Below are 19,731 nucleotides of genomic sequence, written 5' to 3'. Positions count from 1 at the left end.
TGGTGTTTCTCTGTGTGAGGTTCTTGAGCTTGTTGCTAGCTTTACAACAAGCCCAAGTTCATCGAAAACGGAATCTGCATGCATCTTCTATTGCGTTTTCGAGTTTGGACGTCTTCACCGTTTCTTGACGGTTCTATTCGTCGTTATCTTTCCAACAAAATTGGTTTCATGTCAATCGGGGTCCGGGCACAAAAGTTATCACAGTTTTTGTATAACATGTTTTCCTGCTGGCCCGGTTTCTCGCCCGACGTGACCGACCGTCCCACAGGATGGCCCGGTTCAAACCGGCCCCTGGACTGGTGCCAACCGGGCACTATTCAGTAAGTCTTACAGTTTCGCCCGGTGTTGGTCCGGCCCGTGGTCCGGTTTGGACCGGCCGGGTCCGGCCGGTGGCCCGGTCTGACCGGCCCCTGGATCGGACGGCCTGACCCCTGGCCCGGTTGACCGGCCTCCTCGACGGCTGACTCTGCCCAATTTTTTCCCAACGGTTATATTTGCTCTTGGGCTATAAATAGACCTTCTTCCACCTTGGGCTGGATAAGTTCTTCCACTCTCTCTCCTCCATTGTTGACTTTGAAGAACTTGCCCTATCTCTTGATTCTCCCCATGATTCTTGCTCATTCTTGAGGGATCTTAGAGAGGAGATCTAGATCTACAATCTCCACCAATCCATTTCTCCTCTAAGTGAGGGGAACCCTTTGGATCTAGATCTTGGAGTCATTTGTTGATTTCCTCTTTGTTCTTCCTCTCTGATCTCATCCTAGCATTTTTTGCTCGGGTGAGATTTGAGTGTGAAGGACTTGAACACCTCTAGTGTTCTTGCTTTGCATCATTGCATAGTGTTGAACTCTCCACCACGATTAGTTCGAGTGAGAGACTGTGAGATTGTTACTCTTGGAGGGTGACCTCCTAGTTGGCTTGGTGGCTGTCCCGGTGACCTCTTCGTGGACACTCTCTAATTCGTTCCATTGCATGATATACTAATATGTCTTGCCAATAGAGATGCCGACGTACGTTGTGTATAAGGGGTCGGGTTTCAGGTGACTACGAGGAGTGGCAGGACTGTCACCAATAAGTGCACAAATTCAGCGGAAACAACTACTCCCTCCGATCCGGAAAATGTGTCGGATCCCGTACTCTAATTAAGTTTTACAATTAAACCCTTCTAAATTAATCAAATGAAGCACAACATCCTCCTAACCTAATCGCTCGGGATCTGATCGCTCGCCCAGCTAGCGTGTCGCGCGCACAGCTCGATTGCCTCCGCGCTTGTGCTCCAACTCCCTTGATCGCCTCCGGCCAGCTCTGCGTAATTTTCCTGACGTCTTCTTCCTCTCCACGCAGAGAATCAGCTCACCCTCCGCTGGATTTGTCTTACACTAGAGCTCGACGCGGACGGGATTGGAGCCTCCATCTCAATCGCCGCCTTCATCTGTTGCTTGGGCTCCTTGTCGGCGCCGTACGGGTTCACCATGGTGAGGAACGGAGGAAGGCGGAACCGCGAGAGGCCGGTTTGAACCAAAATGTCAGCAGGTATAGCTTCGTGGAGGAGCGGGATGCTGATTCGGGACCACCGGATCCAACTTTTCCGTCCTCACAACAACCAGCAACCTCGCCGACGCCGGATCCGGCGATTCGTTGCCGGCTTGAACCAAAATGTCAGCCTTTTTGTGGTGGGGATGATCGAGGGGAGCTGAGAGAGATCAGAGGGGGGCGAACTCGGGGTGCGGTTGCGGGTGGGCAACAGAGACAGAGTGAGCGGAGTGCGGGTTGACGATACAATAAACACGATGGCTTTTCCGCAAAATCTACCCGTCCGACACTTTTTTCGGATCGGAGGGAGTACAAGGGATACGAGACTAGAGAGGAGACGGTAGAACAGTGGATGAGACACGTGGGGAAGAAGAACCGGCTGAAGATCTTTGTCCCGCGCTTGCTCACCGGCATTGCGGTGTACTCTATTTTACCTTACTCTAGGCGGTGACCACTTCACGGTTGTAATAATGTGAGATGATAAACACTTGTGTAACAACTCGATCGGCTCTAAGTGATGCGATGATGAACATTTGTGATTGTATCATGTCTTTTTTGCATATACTATGTCAACTGTACGCACTGCTGCTTGCAGCTCCTATGTGTATTCCTGTATAAAATCTGATATATGCATTTATTTGTACAGATCTGCAAAGAATTTCGAAAATCCCAAAAAAGATTCCCTGGGGCATATTGTAGCACGTGTCACAAAATCTGATCCATAATTGTATGGCGTATTTATGCGCTATAGAATCTAGTACCTTTATGTGGCGTATATAAGGCAATATGTGCCACAGAAGTTTGAGAATTCTGTGACGCATACCAATATGCACTACAGTTTTTTTTTTTCTCGTGACTTCTGTGACACATGGGATATGCGCAGAGAAATAATAAAAAATATGTCGTCCTGAGTATAAGACATAGCCTCATCTTTTTCTTCCTCCGGCTACTACCATTACTACGATACCATAACAACGTTGCAGGTGGTGAGATGACGGTATGGGATCCATATATGGATCGAGGAAGCCTGTAGCTTCCCCGAATGCACGATGAGCCGGTAGTCGCTCGCCCCCACTGCAGCGATGATGGGCCGTCCTAGCTAGGAGTGAGTATATGCTTCCATGTCCATGTATCCTGCACCTGCACCGGTCCGTCCACCCATCCATATTATGGTACGTACTCCTACCGTAGGAGGGTCCGGTATACACTGCAACGGCAGGTTAATGGCTTATAAATAGCGCCCGTCCCGTCCCTGCCTCCATCTCTCCCTCCGCCTCCGGCCACCACCACCCACCCCGGACCCGGACCCGGCCCCCAAATCTCTGCCTCTGCCCCCGGCTTCCCCGGAGACAGATCCAGCCATGGGCGCCGCGGCCAGGAGGGCGCCCGAGCAGGAGCAGACCTGCAAGGCCACCGAGGACTTCGACGCCGCAAAGCCGCCGCCCTTCCGCATCGGGGACGTGCGCGCCGCCGTGCCCGACCACTGCTGGCGCAAGAGCCCCCTACGCTCCCTCTCCTACGTCGCGCGCGACCTCGCCGCCGTCGCCGCGCTCGCGCTCCTCGCATGGGGACTCGACACATGGCTCGTATGGCCGCTCTACTGGGCGGCGCAGGGAACCCTCTTCTGGGCACTCTTCGTCCTCGGGCACGACTGGTACATATCACCCTGCCTTCTTTCCTCCCTTCCTCCGCCCGGCCGCCCGCCGCAATTCAACCAGCCAGATCGCATCGCCGCCGCCGTCCTTCCTTCCTTCCTTCTGCGTACTGCATTTACATCCAGATATATACTAATAATTGCTCCTGTTGTCAATGCAGTGGTCACGGGAGCTTCTCGGACAGCGGGACGCTCAACAGCGTCGTCGGCCACCTGCTGCACACCTTCATCCTCGTCCCATACAACGGATGGTCAGTATCTTTCCATCTTTTTTCTCACCTTTCTTGCTTCGTTTCGGCAGGAAAAGCATAAATAATTCAGACTGTTTGGAGAGAGAGGCCCAAATTCTGAATCTGAACAAAAAAATAGGAACTACAATGAAATTATAAGTTATTTTTCCATAAAAAGGTGCTGAATTTTGGAACCAGGATACTAGTGCATGGCCATGCCACCGCCCATCTTTTGCCATTTTCCTATTCTGACCAAACCGACGCAATCGACAAGATGCGAACCATACTTTTTCTTTCCTATTAGAAAATAAAATATCTCCCGACAACAGTTCGACTTGTTTAGCAATAGTGCACAGTCTCCAACGTCGCCAACATTGAAAATTGCACACACATCGAGATCAAAATGATGGGCACAAGTCATGCCTCCTCCATGCCATGCGGCCTTCTGAATTTTCTTTTGCAAGCTCCTGCCTTTTCTTTTGCACCACCTAATATATTGTTTTAATTATTGATTGAACTAGTGATGTACTACTCCGTAGTTAGAATTGTCTGACATACGTCTGTTGTTATGGCATGTCATTCAGGAGGATCAGCCACAGGACACACCACCAGAACCATGGCCACATCGACAAGGACGAGTCATGGCACCCGGTTAGTAGTATTTACCATCATACACTACTATTTTTGTTTGTTTAAAAAAAGCATCATACACTACTAGGTTTGCTGTAGTTCAGATCAACACTAGCTCAATCATTTGATGATTTGACAAACATTTGTGGCAAAAATTTATGGTGATGCTGAATTATTGATAGGTAAAGAAAGTGTAGAGAGTTTGCCAGATTTGAGGTGAAATGTCAAGAGAAAAAAAGGACAAACAAACATTGCTTTCAGCTCAGCCTGAGATCCAGAAGCACATGCAGTGCGGCAGGAAAAGGAGATACTATATGATTAGGGTGCCAAACTACACCTAAAGATCCATCCAACAAAGCTAGCTACCAATGTGGTCCGTCCTTTTGCTAGATAATAATGCCAAACACAAGCTGCAACAGCAGCAGCTGCTTGCCTAAGCAGATCTATTCATGTCTGTCACGTGATCAGATCTGCATGCTGCTGCTGCCTCCTAATAAGTTGATCACAAGAGATCAACAAAGATGCGCATCGAATCTTACCTTGGATTAGCTTACTAGTCACCTACCTAACAAGTGGATTTTATAATGCAAATTCCCTTTTGTGTCAATTACATGGATGTCATTATCATTCCGCTGGTATTGCCCTACTTGCTGTAGTTGCTGTGATGGCAATAGACCCCTTGAGATCAAATATACACTGGATGGCTGGAATGAATTGTAATTTCAAAAACATCGATTAATAAAATCCTTAACCATGCTTAATTACTTACAGCTGATGTACCCTTGTGGATGCAGATCACCGAGAATGTGTACAAGGAGCTGGAGCCAAGCACCAAGAAGCTACGCTTCTCACTACCATATCCGCTCCTGGCTTTCCCTGTCTACCTGGTAAGAATCATTGTGCTCTGCATCCTGAAGCTTAAACTGAAAACTGCGCTGAATCTAACTCCTCCAATGGTCGAATATTCGCAGTGGTACAGAAGCCCGGGCAAGAACGGTTCGCACTTCAACCCAAGCAGCGATCTGTTCAGCCCCAAGGAGAGGCTTGACGTGATCATCTCGACCACTTGCTGGTTCACGATGATCGCGCTGCTCATCGCGATGGCGTGCGTGTTCGGACCACTGCCGGTGCTCAAACTGTACGGGGTCCCATACGTTGTAAGCATCCACGAAGAATCTGCAACTGTTAACTGTTTTGTTAGTAGTGCTTGCTTCTAAGTCGCTCGGACTGAACAACTAACTGAATGTGGCATCATCTGATATCTGTCATTTAAAACAGGTGTTTGTGATGTGGCTTGATTTGGTGACGTACCTTCACCACCATGGTCATCAGGACCTCCCTTGGTATCGCGGCGAGGTACTTGCTATATTACTTCACTTTTTTGTTGAGGAAAATATAATAATCAATCGCAAGTTAATAAATGAATAACATAATCTTCTACACATAGTACATGAGTTATGCGCAGGTGCAGCCGATTCATTCTTCAGTTTGCACTTCTTGTCATGGCATATGTAAGAGGCGAAGTTGCAGAAAATAGGAATACTTCAGCTTCTTAACATCTTAGCTACCAATAGTGTTGGTATCCAAGCCTGTCAAAAAAAAGTTTAGGTATCCAGTGAAAAATAATTAAGCCCGGTTAACTTTTGTAACGATGTTCCTTTTTGTCGGTTAAACTTGATTTTTCCCCCGCTGACACAGTTCCCCTCTACCATGGTTTTACTGTTTCACAACTGTTCCATCTGCATTTGTCGACAACTAATCATATGATGCTCTGTAATCGCTCTTGCAGGAATGGAGCTACCTCCGTGGTGGCCTGACGACCGTGGACCGGGACTATGGGTGGATCAACAACATCCACCATGACATTGGCACTCATGTCATCCACCACCTCTTCCCCCAAATACCTCACTACCACTTAGTGGAAGCAGTAAGTGCACTACTACTCTGCTGAACATATATATGTCCCCTTAACAGTCCACCACCACTATACTGAGTACTGAAACTTCATCACCTTGTTTCTTGAACAAAAAACAGACCAAGGCAGCAAGGCCAGTACTGGGAAGATATTACCGTGAGCCGGAGAAGTCAGGTCCACTGCCAACCCACCTCATCAGCATCCTTCTCAGGAGCTTGAGAGTCGATCACTTTGTCAGTGATGTTGGAGATGTTGTCTTCTACCAAACTGACCCAAGCTTGAGTGGTGAAAACTGGACGAAAAATGGCAAGCACATGTGATGCAAGATTGAAACTGAAGTTACTACTGTTCCTGGAGGAATGCCTGGTAGATAGAAGTACCATAGCCTGCTGAATAATAAGCAGAAAAAGGGCTTCCTGCTAAAATCAAAGCATGCAGCTCTGCGACAACAGACAGGATGTGTTGATTGGTTGACTGAGATTCAGATCATTCATTATAGTTAGCATTCTCCAACTGTGGTTGTAGCTAGCAATCTTATTTTCAACCATTACAATTTTTGGATGTGGAATTATGTAACACCTTAATTGAACTTCTTAGACCATTGATCAGTCTGGAATATGTATGTGCCAGGCCTGGGAGAATGGATATTAATTTTGTGAGACAGATTAAGCTAGCTCGGTGCCTTTAGTTCTGAATTGAATTATATACTTGCTATTAGAGTATAAAGATTGGTACCTGCTTGCTATTAGAGTATAGCCTGATTAAGCTAGCTCGGCGCCTTTAGTTCTGAATTGAATTATATATTTGCTAGAGTATAAAGATTGGTACCTGCTTGCTATTGGAGTATAGCCTGATTAAGCAAGCTCAGTGCCTTTAGTTCTGAATTGAATTATATACTTGCTATTAGAGTATAACGATAGGTACCTGCTTGCTATTGGAGTATACAGATTTATGCTTGCACTAGATAACTAGTTTTTTCAAACAGGGTTATTATTTCAAAATTAAAATGTGGAGCTACACTAGCCTTGCATATTTCAGTATGAACCTATACCACAATTACCAGAACACGTTTCCAAACTTCCAATATAGAAACCAGAATGTGAGCCACTAATATTTCAAACTTCAGACTACACATAGAACACCATTAGCAGAAGTTGGACAAACCTGGAATTACCCACTGATTATGGACTTCGGCATTCAGCTGCTACATCATAATACTATATACAACAATGATACATTGACAAATCAAGAGGAGTTACAATCAATATATATTGCTGATATATATGAAGGCCATGGATCATGATCTAGGCTACACATTATTTCCTGGCAAAATAAGGTTATACTATTGTGGACTAATAGCTAAAATTAATTACACTTATCCCTATACAGATACCATCATCACTCAAAAATTATTCTTGAGGGAAGCAAACCTCCAAAACAACCATCTTCCTTGGATGCTGCCATGTTCTCACAGGGCACTAGTCTAAGAGTAGAGCTGTTGGCATGCTTACCATGCTTGACCTTCAGCTCCCCAAGGCTTCCGGCAAACACCTGATCCAGCCATGCCTGGAGAGGCCTCTTGCCCTCTGATGCCCAAGCCGCTGCAATTATTTGCTCCATTGCGCCGATATCAATTTCCAGTGTGCAGCCAGAACCTAGAACTCTGCGGAGTGTATTGCTCAACTCCTGCAGCATGTAGTCGGCGACTTTGTCAAAGTCGAATGGCTTGAAATCGATCGACCCATCAGCCAAACACAAGAGACTGTCAATGGATCTCTCTGGAGAGCCACATGAGTTGTCGTTGCTGCCGCTGTGGTCGTCAGCATTATTGGATTCATCCTCGTCAATGGGGAGGTTCAGGTCGAAGGGCACACTTGATGTTCTGTGCAGTCGCTTGGAAATGCTCGGTGATTGTTGCAGCTTTTCTTGGTCATCAGAAATATTGAACTTTCGCTTACTGACAGAACCCCCAGAGTACAAAGATGCTTGAATTTTGGTGTGACAGTGCCCTGGGGCAATTACAACCTTATCACCATGGGCTTCGCCGGTGCTCGCTGTACCCGATTCTACCAGTATCTTCAGTTGATGCCCTCTAGCTGCCAGGATCTTTTCTTCAGAGAAAGTATGACCCTCTTCCACTCCAACAGACACACTTCTGGAGCCTCGGATCTTTCTTGTTGACAGCACCACAATCGCATCATTAACGTCAACCTCCTTGCCACGCATGTCTCGGAACCTACCAGTGTCACTCGCATGAATCAGAGTGTCCTGGACAAGGCAGTCAGCTTTATCGACATTGTCAAGGAAGATAACAGATCTCCGCTTCTTACTCAACTCATCAACGATAAAGTCAGTGCCAGTCTTTCCTCTGTAACTTGAGTCACCCCAATCCTGGGGACTCAGATCCAGATAAATCATGTTCTCTTTGCTGCCATACATGAGCTCTGCAAGCGCCACAGCAACTGTCCGCTTGGCCATGCTGTCAGAACCATGAAAACTAAACCAGATGTCGTTCTTCTTGTTTGCACCACGGCGCCTTTCCATTGACTTGCACCGCACAATGGCTCCACAAATAGCACTCAAGGCTTCCTCCTGCCTCCCAACTGCCTGGAACAGGCGTTCCACAAGTAGCTTGTAATTGCTCAAATCAGAACCTTGTGCTTCAAGATATGAAGGTTTCTGCCAATGACCAAAGGCCGACACACCTCTGGAAGTTGCTGAATGCCGAGCACCAGGTGATGTTTGCCCCATATTTGTGGAATTCCCGGAACAGGCATAGGGTTGTGCAAACAGCCTTGGAGACTTCAGATACAAATCATCCACTTTCTTGGGTATAGACTTTTCTTGGGTAGCCTTGGAGGAAGATTCACGAGGCATGCCCAAAACCAAGTCAGTTGCCACAGATGCGGCAGATGATGGTGACACAAGATCTTCACGATCATGACAGTTTAACAGGGTTTCATGTCGGGATTGCACACGCCTATCTTGAAGGTGTTCATCACTATTTGAATGCCCAGCTTGAAGTTCCAATACAAGGTTTTCATTCCTTTGGTTGGAGATAGATGGAGGTGAAATACTCTTTGTGGTCGCGTTGGTATGTGAAGCGGACACTAAAGAAGGTCTAACAACCTCCCTTTGAAGTGCAACTGATTCAGAACTTCTGTTCAGATTTGCTGCTCTTTCCCCCTCAGCTGGAACACCAGTATAGTTTGGAAATAACTGGTATGGGCCACTGCTGATCTTGTGGCAGCCTTGGTGGAGCCGCAGGCAGTACTCGTTCCACTTCTTCTGTAGATTCGATATTTTTGAATTCAATACCATCTGATCTCTGACCTGCACTGAAGAAAAACTGTACGTATTTTATACCATTGATATCCAAAGTTATGCATCTATCAAAGCGATGGCATGCACATTAATTACTTAAATGTTAGAAATACGTAAATAGCTTCACACCTTGACTGCATCAAATCCATTGTTAGGACCTATCATGCTGCCATTCTGCAGCAGGGAAGGTAGACCTCCCTGGTGATGGTCTTCAGCTGTAATGCCACTTCCTCTAATGATAGTGGCAACTTCTTGCTCATATCTATCATTGCAGGGTTGACAACGAAGGGCCTGAGGGCAGGAATTCGCTACGAGGCTGTTAGCTTCATACGTATCATGAACAAGTCCTCCGAAAGGAACGAGCGATTCCATAAAGCTGCAAATTACACGTTCGCGATTGTTAGGTAAAGCTGACAGGAGCGACAGGACTACAACTTGGAACTTCAGAGTTAAGTATAGCTATTCCTACTTCAGTAAACCTATTTCCGACTCTGCGGTTACTTAAGTATAGCTGGTACTTTTTGCCCAATGCATCAGAACTTCAGAGTTCAGACTAAACTTGTGGTACTGAAGAATGTCTTGTTTCTTCATGAAATGCATATATTTTATGTTTAGTTGCTCACAGCCTCGTTTTTTTATCCTTTCTTTTAAGTGTCTTTACTTTCTAATCAAGATATTGTGAATTGTTCATAACATTCAAATTAAATTGGCCATGCATCCAAAAGAACATAGAAAACATGGAGCAGAAACACTAAGGATGTTCAGCACAAGTAATCAGGGATAAAGGCATCACTATCAGTCTTAGATACAGAAGTTGCAAACTTTGACTGTGATGTATAGTATCTGAAGGCTGAAGTGAAGTTGTACCCACCACAAAATACAGTTTAAAGTTCCAGGCGGTATTTTCCTCGCCATTGAAACGTTAAAATGACGAAGGAAAACGCAGGGATGAAAATCAAAACTATAACAACCACAGTAATACAAAACTTCAGTATGTGCTTTATTTAAGCATCAACACATCCTCCAAAGGTCATAATAACACGCCTCAAGATAATAGGCATGCTCAAGTCAATTAATTAAGTAAGTATATTGCCAGGTCAAGCATTGAGAAATGACAAACTAACAGTACAAACTAACAGCTAAGGAGCATGATGATAATAAACTAAGCGTGCGGGAGTCACCAAATGGATTGCCAATCAAAATCGTAAGCATAAACAATTCATGGAAGGTGGTAGTAGAAACAAAAGCGAGAAAGGGTGTTGTTACCTTGCAGGCCTGGAGAAAGCCGCGGTCGTTGTTGTCGCCGGAGGGATGAACGCGGAGGTGCTGCCTCCGGCGCGCACGGCGGTGATTGGCAGCAGCTGAAGCTCCCAGTCCTTGTCGAGCAAGGGGAACTTGGAGAGGAAGGTGAGGTAGGTCTCATACGTGGCGGACCACCCTAGCACCCAGACGCGCCCCGCTCTGTGCGTCTCCAGCACTCGCGTGACCTCCGTCACCACCCGCCGCCCCGCCTCCTGCAGGTCGCCGTCGTCGGGGACGAGGTCCTTGAGGTCGCCGATGCTTATGATGAGGCCGGAGGTGGCGCTGGCCATGGCCGCGGCCACGCCGAGGTCCGTCTGGTCGATGGAGGCCGGGCCGACGTGGAGGAGGCGGTAGGGCGAGGAGGCGGCGAAGTCGGCCGCGGCGGAGGCGGCCCCGACGCCGACGAGCATGGGGTTGCGTCCGCGCGCGAGGACCTCGCCGATGCGGCGGAAGTTCTCCTCGCCGGTGCCGGCGCCGCCGAGGGTGCCCGCGGCGGGCGAGGGCGCGTCGGCGTCGTCGGCGGCGGCGAAGCTGCAGAGGAAGAGCGGCGGCGGGCGGCTCCGCGTGGGGAGGCGGCCGAGCATGGGCATGGGCGGCGCGGGGCGGAGGATGGCGAGCTTGATCTCGCCGCTGCGGAAGCCGGCGTCGCCGAAGACGCGGCTGACGACGGGGTCGTCGAGGATGGCGAGCACGAGCTGCGAGAGCTCGACCTTGACGGCGGCGGGCGCCTGCGCGGTGGCGGCCTGGTGGTAGAAGTGGAAGGTGTCCGGGTTGCGGCGCTGGTTGGCCTGCGAGCGCTTGACGGCGGCCATGAGGGAGTTGGACACGGGCGGCTCCTGCTCGTCGGCGGGCGAGGAGGAGGAGGAGGAGGCGGAGGCGGAGGGGAGCCGGTCGAGGGAGACCGCGAAGCAGAGCTCGAGCGCCTTGAGCTGGACGCGCGGGGCGTAGGCGGCGCTGCGCGCCCGCGCGAGCGCGTCGCGGAGGAGCGGCGGGGCGGGTGCGGCGAGCAGGGCGGAGATGAGGTGGAGCGAGGTGGTCTGCGCGTGGGCGCGGCGGCGCGCGGACACGACGGCCGCGTCGAGGGCCGTGACGGCGGCCGGCGAGAGGCACTGCCTCGCGGCGGGCACCGGCGTCGGCATGGACGGCGCACGCGCGGGCGGGCGGGCGGGGGGTTTGGGATTGGGATTGCGGTTGGGGGACTCACTCGGCTGTCGAGTCACAGGTGGAGGGAAGGACCTGGTTGCGATTATCTTTTGCGACGCGCGGGGACCGAAGCGGAAACTTCCAAGGGGTGGATTTCTAATATGGGGAAGTTGGAGGGGTGTCGGCCGCTGGGTCGAGGAAAGAGGGAAGAAAAATAATTGGGCAGTAGGGAGGTGGAGAGGTTTATATACGGCGGGTGATGATGATGATATCTGCTCCTCCTCTTTTCGGTGATGTGGTGGGGCCCACCGACAGCGACAGTAGGTGCTGCTTTCTTTCTTTCTTTCTTTCTGGAGTGGAAACGAAATGAAATTTGGTGGAGGCAGCACCACACCACACCACACAAGGCATATATGCAGCTGAGCTCAGTGGCAGTACAAATTCCTCTTTTGGTTAGATCACTGTGCTGGGCTGCGGTGTGGTACACACTGTGCAACCATGCATGCATGCACACAACAAGATGATGATTCTTCTCTTCTCCTACTACCAAGACGAGATCCTCACAGTGGGGTGAAAGATATAGTACAGGCAACTACAGGTACCACCACCCATGAGATCATGCAAATCCTGCTAGGAAAGGCAATGGGATCTAGTATAAGATAGGTGTACCACAAGGACAGGACAAGCGCCCAACTACTAGCTACGATCTCCATCATATTGTCACCATGACCAAAATGACATTATAGCTCAAGTCGTACGTGTTGATTAGCTTATAGGCAAAGCTGTCATATTATCTCGAATCCAATGGCTGATTTTCGATAGCGGCGCCAACATATATATAGTGATACTAAACGGACATGAATTTTCACAACATAGGTAAAATCAAAATGAAGTACTAAGTAAAATTTTAAAAGGAAATAAACATTTGCATGCAAGAGATATATGCAGGCATGTGCATACATACAGTAAAATCTAAATACGAAAATATACAAGTTGTATATAGACCTCTTTACGGAGGTATCTTCACGGTTAGAGGACGCGGCGAGGGATTTTTTATTCCAACATGGGTGGCAGTGTCACCTTCGGCTGGATCCACCTAGCTAGTTGTCATTTTCGAACATCAAGGTGGTTTTGTAACAGATATTTGTGCGGCTGTGTGCATCCTAGCTATGCAGAGGTCGGCTCCATTACGTTAAGTAATAGAGTTCCCATTTTCAAAAAAATACTCCCTCCGTTCCTTTCTATAGTGCCTATAGATTTTTGGCATTTGTTTCAGAATATAAGGTTTTAACTTAGCTTTTTTTCAATTACCCCCTCCCCGTTCAGCTCCCAAATCATTCAGCTCCCAAAATTGTTATGGTAAGTTAGGAAGATATGGATTTCCCAAATTTTACGTTGATCTCAAATCGTTCAGCTAGGGGTCTTGTGTACAAAATACTCTTGCGCTAATTTCCGTGCCAAAAAACAATAGGCACTATAGAATGGAACAGAGGGAGTATAAATGACTGAACGACTAAGAAAATGTACATGGACTTAGATTTGAACTATGCAAGTTCCATTGGTTTGGCCTTAATTGGTTGTGCCTGGCAATGACCTTGTTGAAGGCATTGTTTTGTAAGCACGGACTCCGGGTCCTATCTTGGTGGTGATTTGTGTTGTAGCTGCAATGCTTTGATCATCGTAGCAGGATCTTTTGTTTTTTTCGTAATAGGGTTGTGTGCATCCATAGTGTTTTCGGGATATTTCGTTGTTGCAGACGCCGAATGTAATTGATATCATCGTGATATTAATATATATTTCCTTTATCGAAAAAATGCAAGTTCCATTTCCTTTTTTATAGGCTACATATGTTCATATTTTTTCTTAAAAATCTACACGAGTAATTATCAAGGCGATATGTATGTGCGTAATTTATATACACTCGTAGCATCAATCGATGCAGAGGCTAGGGCTCTTGCCTCCTTTTCGAAAAAATGTACGTGCGTGATTTATCTGGAAAATTTCTGAAGCCTGTAAATACGATTCTAGGGCACGATTCCTTGACGGCTTCATGAGACAAGAGACCATGTGAGTATGACAAGTCATGCTAGTTATCTTTTTTTTTCTGTTTGTGAATTCATGAAAGCAAAAGAGTTTACTAATCTTCCGATTCAAAAATAGCCCTCAACTTTAGCTGGACACGGACACCTGCAGTGCTCTCAGGCTTCCCACCACACCCATTCGGTTTTATTGTCAACTTGTATCGTCTAAAAGGTATGGTAGACAGATCCCTGCCTATAGCCTGCTAAATTTACATGTACTCTAAATTTAATTCCCACACACACATGATTTCCATTTGGTCTTGTGTTGATCATACGAGATTACGAGTGGTAGGAGCAATAATAACGTTGTTTACATGGGTGAGCACAGATGGCAGAGGAGTGTCCACCTGAAATGGTGGTACTGTACCTATGGTGGCTGCGGCCCCACCAACCAGTGACAGCTGGCGTGCTGCTGGTCTAAAGGGTCTGGATCTTCTGCAGCATGCATTGCATCTACGTTTTCTTTGGCAAACACATTGCATCCACGTGAAACACAAATAGAAGGAGCCCCGTTTGAGAAAAAAAACAGCCGAGAATACATTTTGGAGTTTAAATAGCTTCTGTTTTCTATCACAAGCACTACATGTAGACGCACAGTACGGACGGCTAAATTTCAACAAGAAACATGTTTATTTTACAGCAAATATGTAGATCCATAATCAATATGCTATTGAGCGCACAAATGGAAATAGTTATTAATAAAAATTGCGAATGCACGTGGCTCATCTGGATATATATGTGGGAATGTTTTTAAATATTACTTGAACTTTGAAATATGGTTTCTCAGTTTTGTGTTAAATCTAGGCTCCGAGGAGTCTTGGATCCAAACCAAGAAACTCATACATCCTGAACTTATGTAATAGCACTGCCTACTGTTTTTGGTGTGAAATATCCGTTTAGTACTCCCTTCATCACACCGAAAGTATCTCAACTTTGTTAAAATCTAGATTTCACACTATCTAGTAGGTAGACACATTCAAATTTTGACAAAGTTGAGACACTTTTGGTGGACGGAGGAAGTAGTTATTGTGAGGATAAGCTTGTGGTGGTAATTGAGTGAGCAAGGGTGTGTACTATCTGTCTTCGTGCACACTCAGTTTTATTTCTAGATTCATAACAAGTGTCGAGACTTATCATAGATATGAGGGGCAATAAAAAACAATTTGTGAAAAACAACAACAATATCATGTCAAAGTAAAATTCAAAGCGCCCAAAGAAAAAAAGTTATTTATGCGCGCGGTTGCAGCTTGACACGAAAAAAGGAGAAATTTTATTAGAAAAGGTTGCTTTTCAGTCACCTGTCAAAGTGCCTTTCCACGGATAAGCATCTCTTGTCTTTTCCCTCTCCTAGCCGAATGATCAAATTCTGATGTAGCTTAGCACTAAATCTTTGTGGGCCCCATAATGATCAATTGTAATGTAGCACAAATAAGATATCATCAGCAACCACTTCATGTCATTTTTCTTTTTCCCCTTTTTAAAATTGTATAAGATAAAACAATGTCGCGAGAGCTTTATTTGAGTCTAAATTAGATAGGGACGAGTCAATAGGACATGTGGGGAGCAGACAATCTTTCTAAGATTGGCGCAATGGCGCTCATCAACTATAAATAAACACGTACAACGATTGTAGTCATAGTGAATAGTGATAGAACGTTGCAGCAGAAGGTGAGAATCGGTAAACATGGGCCCGCATGTCAGTGAGATTAAAAAAACTGTAGTTTCTCTATTATACGCACCCAGCCACTATGAGTCGACAAAAAATAAAGTCCATCCTAGCTTTTATCCTAAAGGTATTTCAGAGCTGGGTGCTAGATGATATGGTATAGCTTTATACTTGTCATGGAATTCTTTTAGGCAGATCTAGTGCTCCTCTTGCTAGTACTACTCTACTTTCTAGTCCTTGTCATGATGACCAGACCAGTATGATATATTTAGGTGTCCCTCAAAAGGATTGGGCTAGCTACGATTTGAAGCACAAGTTGATGCGTGTCCACTTGGAAAACCATGTACTGATCCTTTTTCTCCTCAATCATCCTATCCTTGGTTTAAAATGCTAACCATGTTCATGTGTTGTTGTTGTTGTTGTTTAAATTCTTTGAATCTTTTTTTATGAATTGTTTCAAAATTGATAAGTGGGTACTTTTCAATATGATTGTGTAAATGTTATGCATAAAGTATTAAACTGCGCCACATATGCGAAACCTGAAGTGCAAAAGGTATCAAAGGAGAGAAAAAACTTCTCATACTTTCTTAGATAGCAGACACTTTTTATTGATGGAAGTCATAAACATGTTGTCTCTGTAACAAACAACGCCAAAGTATAAGGAGGCACACCCTCTAAAAAGGGATGCACATGACCATTACAATAATAAACATATATAGGTTGAAGAACAAGAAAATACTAGTTCCTAAGAACAATAACAACAACAATCGTCTTCGATGTCATGACTATTCAACACATCGTACTTAGTGGTAAAGATATAAATTTCACAACAAATAAAAAGGAAATATATGCAAGCATGAAAGACAAAGTAAGGCACTCTATGTAGTTAGCCCGAATTGTTGGCGAATCTTCACAAAGTCCATGTTGTCCATAACAAAACTACCACAAACCCGGGGGGGGGGGGGTGTTGTGCCCACAACACAAGCAGTTGCTTGCAGATAATGAAGAGGTGTAAGTCCGAAACTCAAAAACGACACCCCCGAGATCATCCCCTCAGCTGGCAAAGTTAAATCATCGACATTCACCCTAAGCAAAAAACATGATATGTAGACAATATCATAACTTCCACAGTGGATGAGTCCACGGATGTGAGTGGTGCACATAGACGCCACCATCGCCTAATCCTCGTTATCAGGATGTCCACTTGAGGTTGAGAATATACCACACTCACTGACCAGGCATCAAAGAGCAACCACACGGTGAAGAAATTCAGAGCCAACGACACATGCATGATTTTTCTAAACAATATATAAAGCAAGGTCAAGAAAGATAATAAAGCATATGTGACTCGCGAGGAAATGTGTTCCTAAGTTCACTGTTCACTGCCACAACCAAATAGTTTGCACAAGTAATGAGATGACCGAAGAGAGAGTTAATTCTTTCATAAGCCGCACCTCTAAAGATGGATGCAAACTCATTATCTACCACCCTAGTATAACCTTTAAGCTTGTAGCGGAAATAGAATACCCCCATGTATTTGGAGGTGGCAATTTGGCTCATAGGAGCAAATGCTCTCATTATATAAAATAATTAAAAAACAATTTTAAAAATATTAAAAAATTCTGATATAAATTTGTTGGTGTACATCTTGACATTCTATGTTAGTGGACAAATTTTCGTGGAGAAACAACATTTTATATGGCGTGTACAAAAAAGACAAAAAAATATCCTGTACGTAGTCGTGTTATAGCATCAAAATTTGTCTTTTTTACAGGAGCCACAATTATTTTTAGTTTTTTTTTGAAAACTTGTGTACCAACATAAAATGTCTAGATGTACATGTAAAAATTTAGTTTAGAATTTTTTGACACTTTGAAATGTGGATTCACATAATGGGAGCATATGCTCCTATGAGCCAAAGTGCATTTCCCCATGTATTTACACTTCTTCGGTGAAAGCTAAGCTAGTGTTATATTGTTATATATTCATAGTTAATCTATCGCATATTCACTTTTCATGCACACATGCTCTCACATGAGTGGGGAAGAAAATCTTTCCGACTTCACCGAATCTATGTGATTTGTTTTCTTACGGTTAAAATTGTAAGTTAGTGGGGTGAGAATGTCAAAAGAAATCCATCAATTGATATGCCACCACAAACATCACCTTCATAGCTTTATTGTCTAAAAGCCATGGATGGCGAAACCTGGCCCTACATCGTTTCCATACCACATGAATCTTCGTTTGGATGTCATAACCGTCGATTCACACCCATTTATAGGGTGTTAACAAATAACAACAAAGTTAGGATGGATAGTAATCGCATGTATGCGTATGTAACTAACTCTAATAAACTAATTACACCAGTAGTAAGGATGACATGACTCTCTACCAAACAATGTTTTCTTTTAGTACCGGCCAACTTTGGTGAACCTGCTTTCGGTTGATCACACGGTACTTTCTGTGCAGTTACGGTGCTAGGAGTAATTTTATAATCCTCGATGCACATATTTGAAGTGAACTATTTGAGAGGAGGCTGGTGGAAAACTAATCCATTTGGTGAGTCAGCTAGAGACGATCGATCCACTGCTTCAGTTTGCACATCCCCCCTTGCCATATGCAGATGAAACGTTTGAAGCTATAGAGGCAGAGGTTGGCATGTATGTGTCCCTGTCGGCCCAGGCACCTTTGCATTATTGGTGACCCCTGGCCCTTGCTGGGCTCCTACTCTTTTGGAGACAATGATGGTCAGACGAAACTTGTGAATATCAAGGAAAGGTATAACTTGCATGTGAAAACTTTAAGCAAATTAGAGATGTTCGGAAATTTCGGTGCTCCGAAATAGCTTCTTCTTGAGGCATTTGTTTTGTCTTTTTACGTATAGGTCACACACAAAAATTCCACCAAATCTTGTGTGCTAACAATTAAATGTCTGGATTTACACCCACAATTTTTTGAAGGAATTTTTTAACATTTCAAAACATCGTTTAAAATGCATTTTTTTTACCATAGGTGAATCTAGATCGACCTATGAACCAAAACACCATATTCATGTGAAAAAAACATCGATTCTGAAAGCATGAGTGCCTTTTATGTGTATACATAAGTTACGTACTAGCTTTGACCTAAATACTTATAAAAACATATTTTAGCTTATATTTTGCCTAAATATACGGCAAATATATAAATACACATAGGTCATCGGTCAAGCACATTCGCATAGCTTTCACGGGTCACACGGCTGGAAAGAGCACCACAGGAGGAGGAGAAGAATCTTGGGTAGCTTGCGCAAGATGGCAAGACCAGAAATTAGTTCCGGTACGTGTTGAACGGTGGTAGCTGCTTTGCCACTTCGGCCTGCTTTGTGCGTGCGTGTCCGCCCGGCCTCCACTAGCAGAGGTGCGCGTCCCCTGCCAATTGGCTACCCCCTCGCTTCGCCACCGGACGCAGCCACCCGCTCCGCCGCGCGCAGCATTATGTTGCACTCCGGAAGCTCAAGAGCTGAAAGAAAATACACTAGGACTGCTGAGTTTTGGCAGTGACCAGTGTCGACACTTTTCCCTGAAGCTGACATGCCGCACGTCTGACGGTCGTCACTTGCTTCCGGCGTTGCTGGGTTGCCTGCCTCTCTCTGTGTCTCTTTCATCCTTGTGGTCAGTAGGGCTATATTTTTCCACGCAGAAAGACAGAATTTGTTTTCGTTTCTGACTAGTTCTACATTTCTTCTGCCCTTCATCTCGTTTACTTAATTAATTTGTTCTGACCTTATGTGAAAACAGGACCTATGAAAAACATATGGTTGTGGCGTGAAATACTCTTGTGCACCTTCCTCGCTCGGCTCACGCGCAACCCGGCCCTGGTTATGTTATGCTATGAAAGAATTTACCTTTTTGCTGGGTCGGTTATTCAGAGCCATCTAGTATCCTTATTGTATCAATTACCCAATACCCTACTTCTATCAATGATCTTAGAGAATTTTCAGTTGCGTCTAGTGGGGAAACCCACTGTCCAGCTTCAAAAAAATAAAAATGGGGCGTGCTTCAGTGTCCCCCCCTTCTAACCAAACTTAAAGGGGGTAAAGGTGTGTTTGGTTCGTGACCAGAAAATATGGATGATCCCATCCCAAAACCCGAATATTTCTGAGAAAGGCTAAACCATATGATCCGTGAATTTCATGACTAATCTCACTAGCCGTCTGAGAATCCATAGTCGTCGACGCGACTCTGACACCTGCCACCGTCGTATGTGTGGCT

At 45.5% G+C, this 19,731-nt stretch overlaps 2 protein-coding genes across 2 annotated transcripts; one reads left to right on the top strand and one right to left on the bottom strand.

The window, feature by feature from the left end:
• Nucleotides 1-2,822: 2,822 nt before the first annotated feature.
• LOC124699202 (fatty acid desaturase DES3-like) lies at nt 2,823-6,635 on the top strand. Its single transcript, XM_047231539.1, has 8 exons — nt 2,823-3,187; nt 3,349-3,438; nt 4,002-4,068; nt 4,842-4,934; nt 5,019-5,204; nt 5,326-5,403; nt 5,837-5,974; nt 6,082-6,635. Exons 1-8 carry the CDS (start codon nt 2,895-2,897, stop codon nt 6,280-6,282), a joined length of 1,146 nt encoding a protein of 381 aa, XP_047087495.1. The 5' UTR covers nt 2,823-2,894; the 3' UTR covers nt 6,283-6,635.
• Nucleotides 6,636-7,158: 523 nt separating this feature from the next.
• On the bottom strand, nt 7,159-11,950 carry LOC124703200 (protein DWARF 53-LIKE-like). Its single transcript, XM_047235427.1, has 3 exons — nt 10,553-11,950; nt 9,416-9,662; nt 7,159-9,295 (listed from the first exon to the last, which is right to left on the bottom strand). Exons 1-3 carry the CDS (start codon nt 11,725-11,727, stop codon nt 7,361-7,363), a joined length of 3,357 nt encoding a protein of 1,118 aa, XP_047091383.1. The 5' UTR covers nt 11,728-11,950; the 3' UTR covers nt 7,159-7,360.
• Between the last annotated feature and the right edge of the window lie 7,781 nt (nt 11,951-19,731).

The sequence above is a fragment of the Lolium rigidum genome, chromosome 3 (assembly GCF_022539505.1).
Source record: "Lolium rigidum isolate FL_2022 chromosome 3, APGP_CSIRO_Lrig_0.1, whole genome shotgun sequence".
Taxonomy (NCBI): Eukaryota; Viridiplantae; Streptophyta; class Magnoliopsida; order Poales; family Poaceae; genus Lolium; species Lolium rigidum.
The sequence above is the reverse complement of the archived record's forward strand: the minus strand, read 5'-3'. Positions and strand labels throughout refer to the sequence as shown.

Bases quoted from the DNA above. Each gene is read 5' to 3' on its own strand.
- LOC124703200 (XM_047235427.1), bottom strand. From the start codon at position 11,727: ATGCCGACGCCGGTGCCCGCCGCGAGGCAGTGCCTCTCGCCGGCCGCC. The intron at 9,663-10,552 runs GTAACAACACCC...TGTAATTTGCAG, and splicing joins GCTTTCTCCAGGCCTGCAAG to CTTTATGGAATCGCTCGTTC. The intron at 9,296-9,415 runs GTGTGAAGCTAT...TCTTCAGTGCAG, and splicing joins ATGGATTTGATGCAGTCAAG to GTCAGAGATCAGATGGTATT.
- LOC124699202 (XM_047231539.1), top strand. From the start codon at position 2,895: ATGGGCGCCGCGGCCAGGAGGGCGCCCGAGCAGGAGCAGACCTGCAAG. The intron at 3,188-3,348 runs GTACATATCACC...TTGTCAATGCAG, and splicing joins TTCGTCCTCGGGCACGACTG to TGGTCACGGGAGCTTCTCGG. The intron at 5,205-5,325 runs GTAAGCATCCAC...CATTTAAAACAG, and splicing joins TGTACGGGGTCCCATACGTT to GTGTTTGTGATGTGGCTTGA.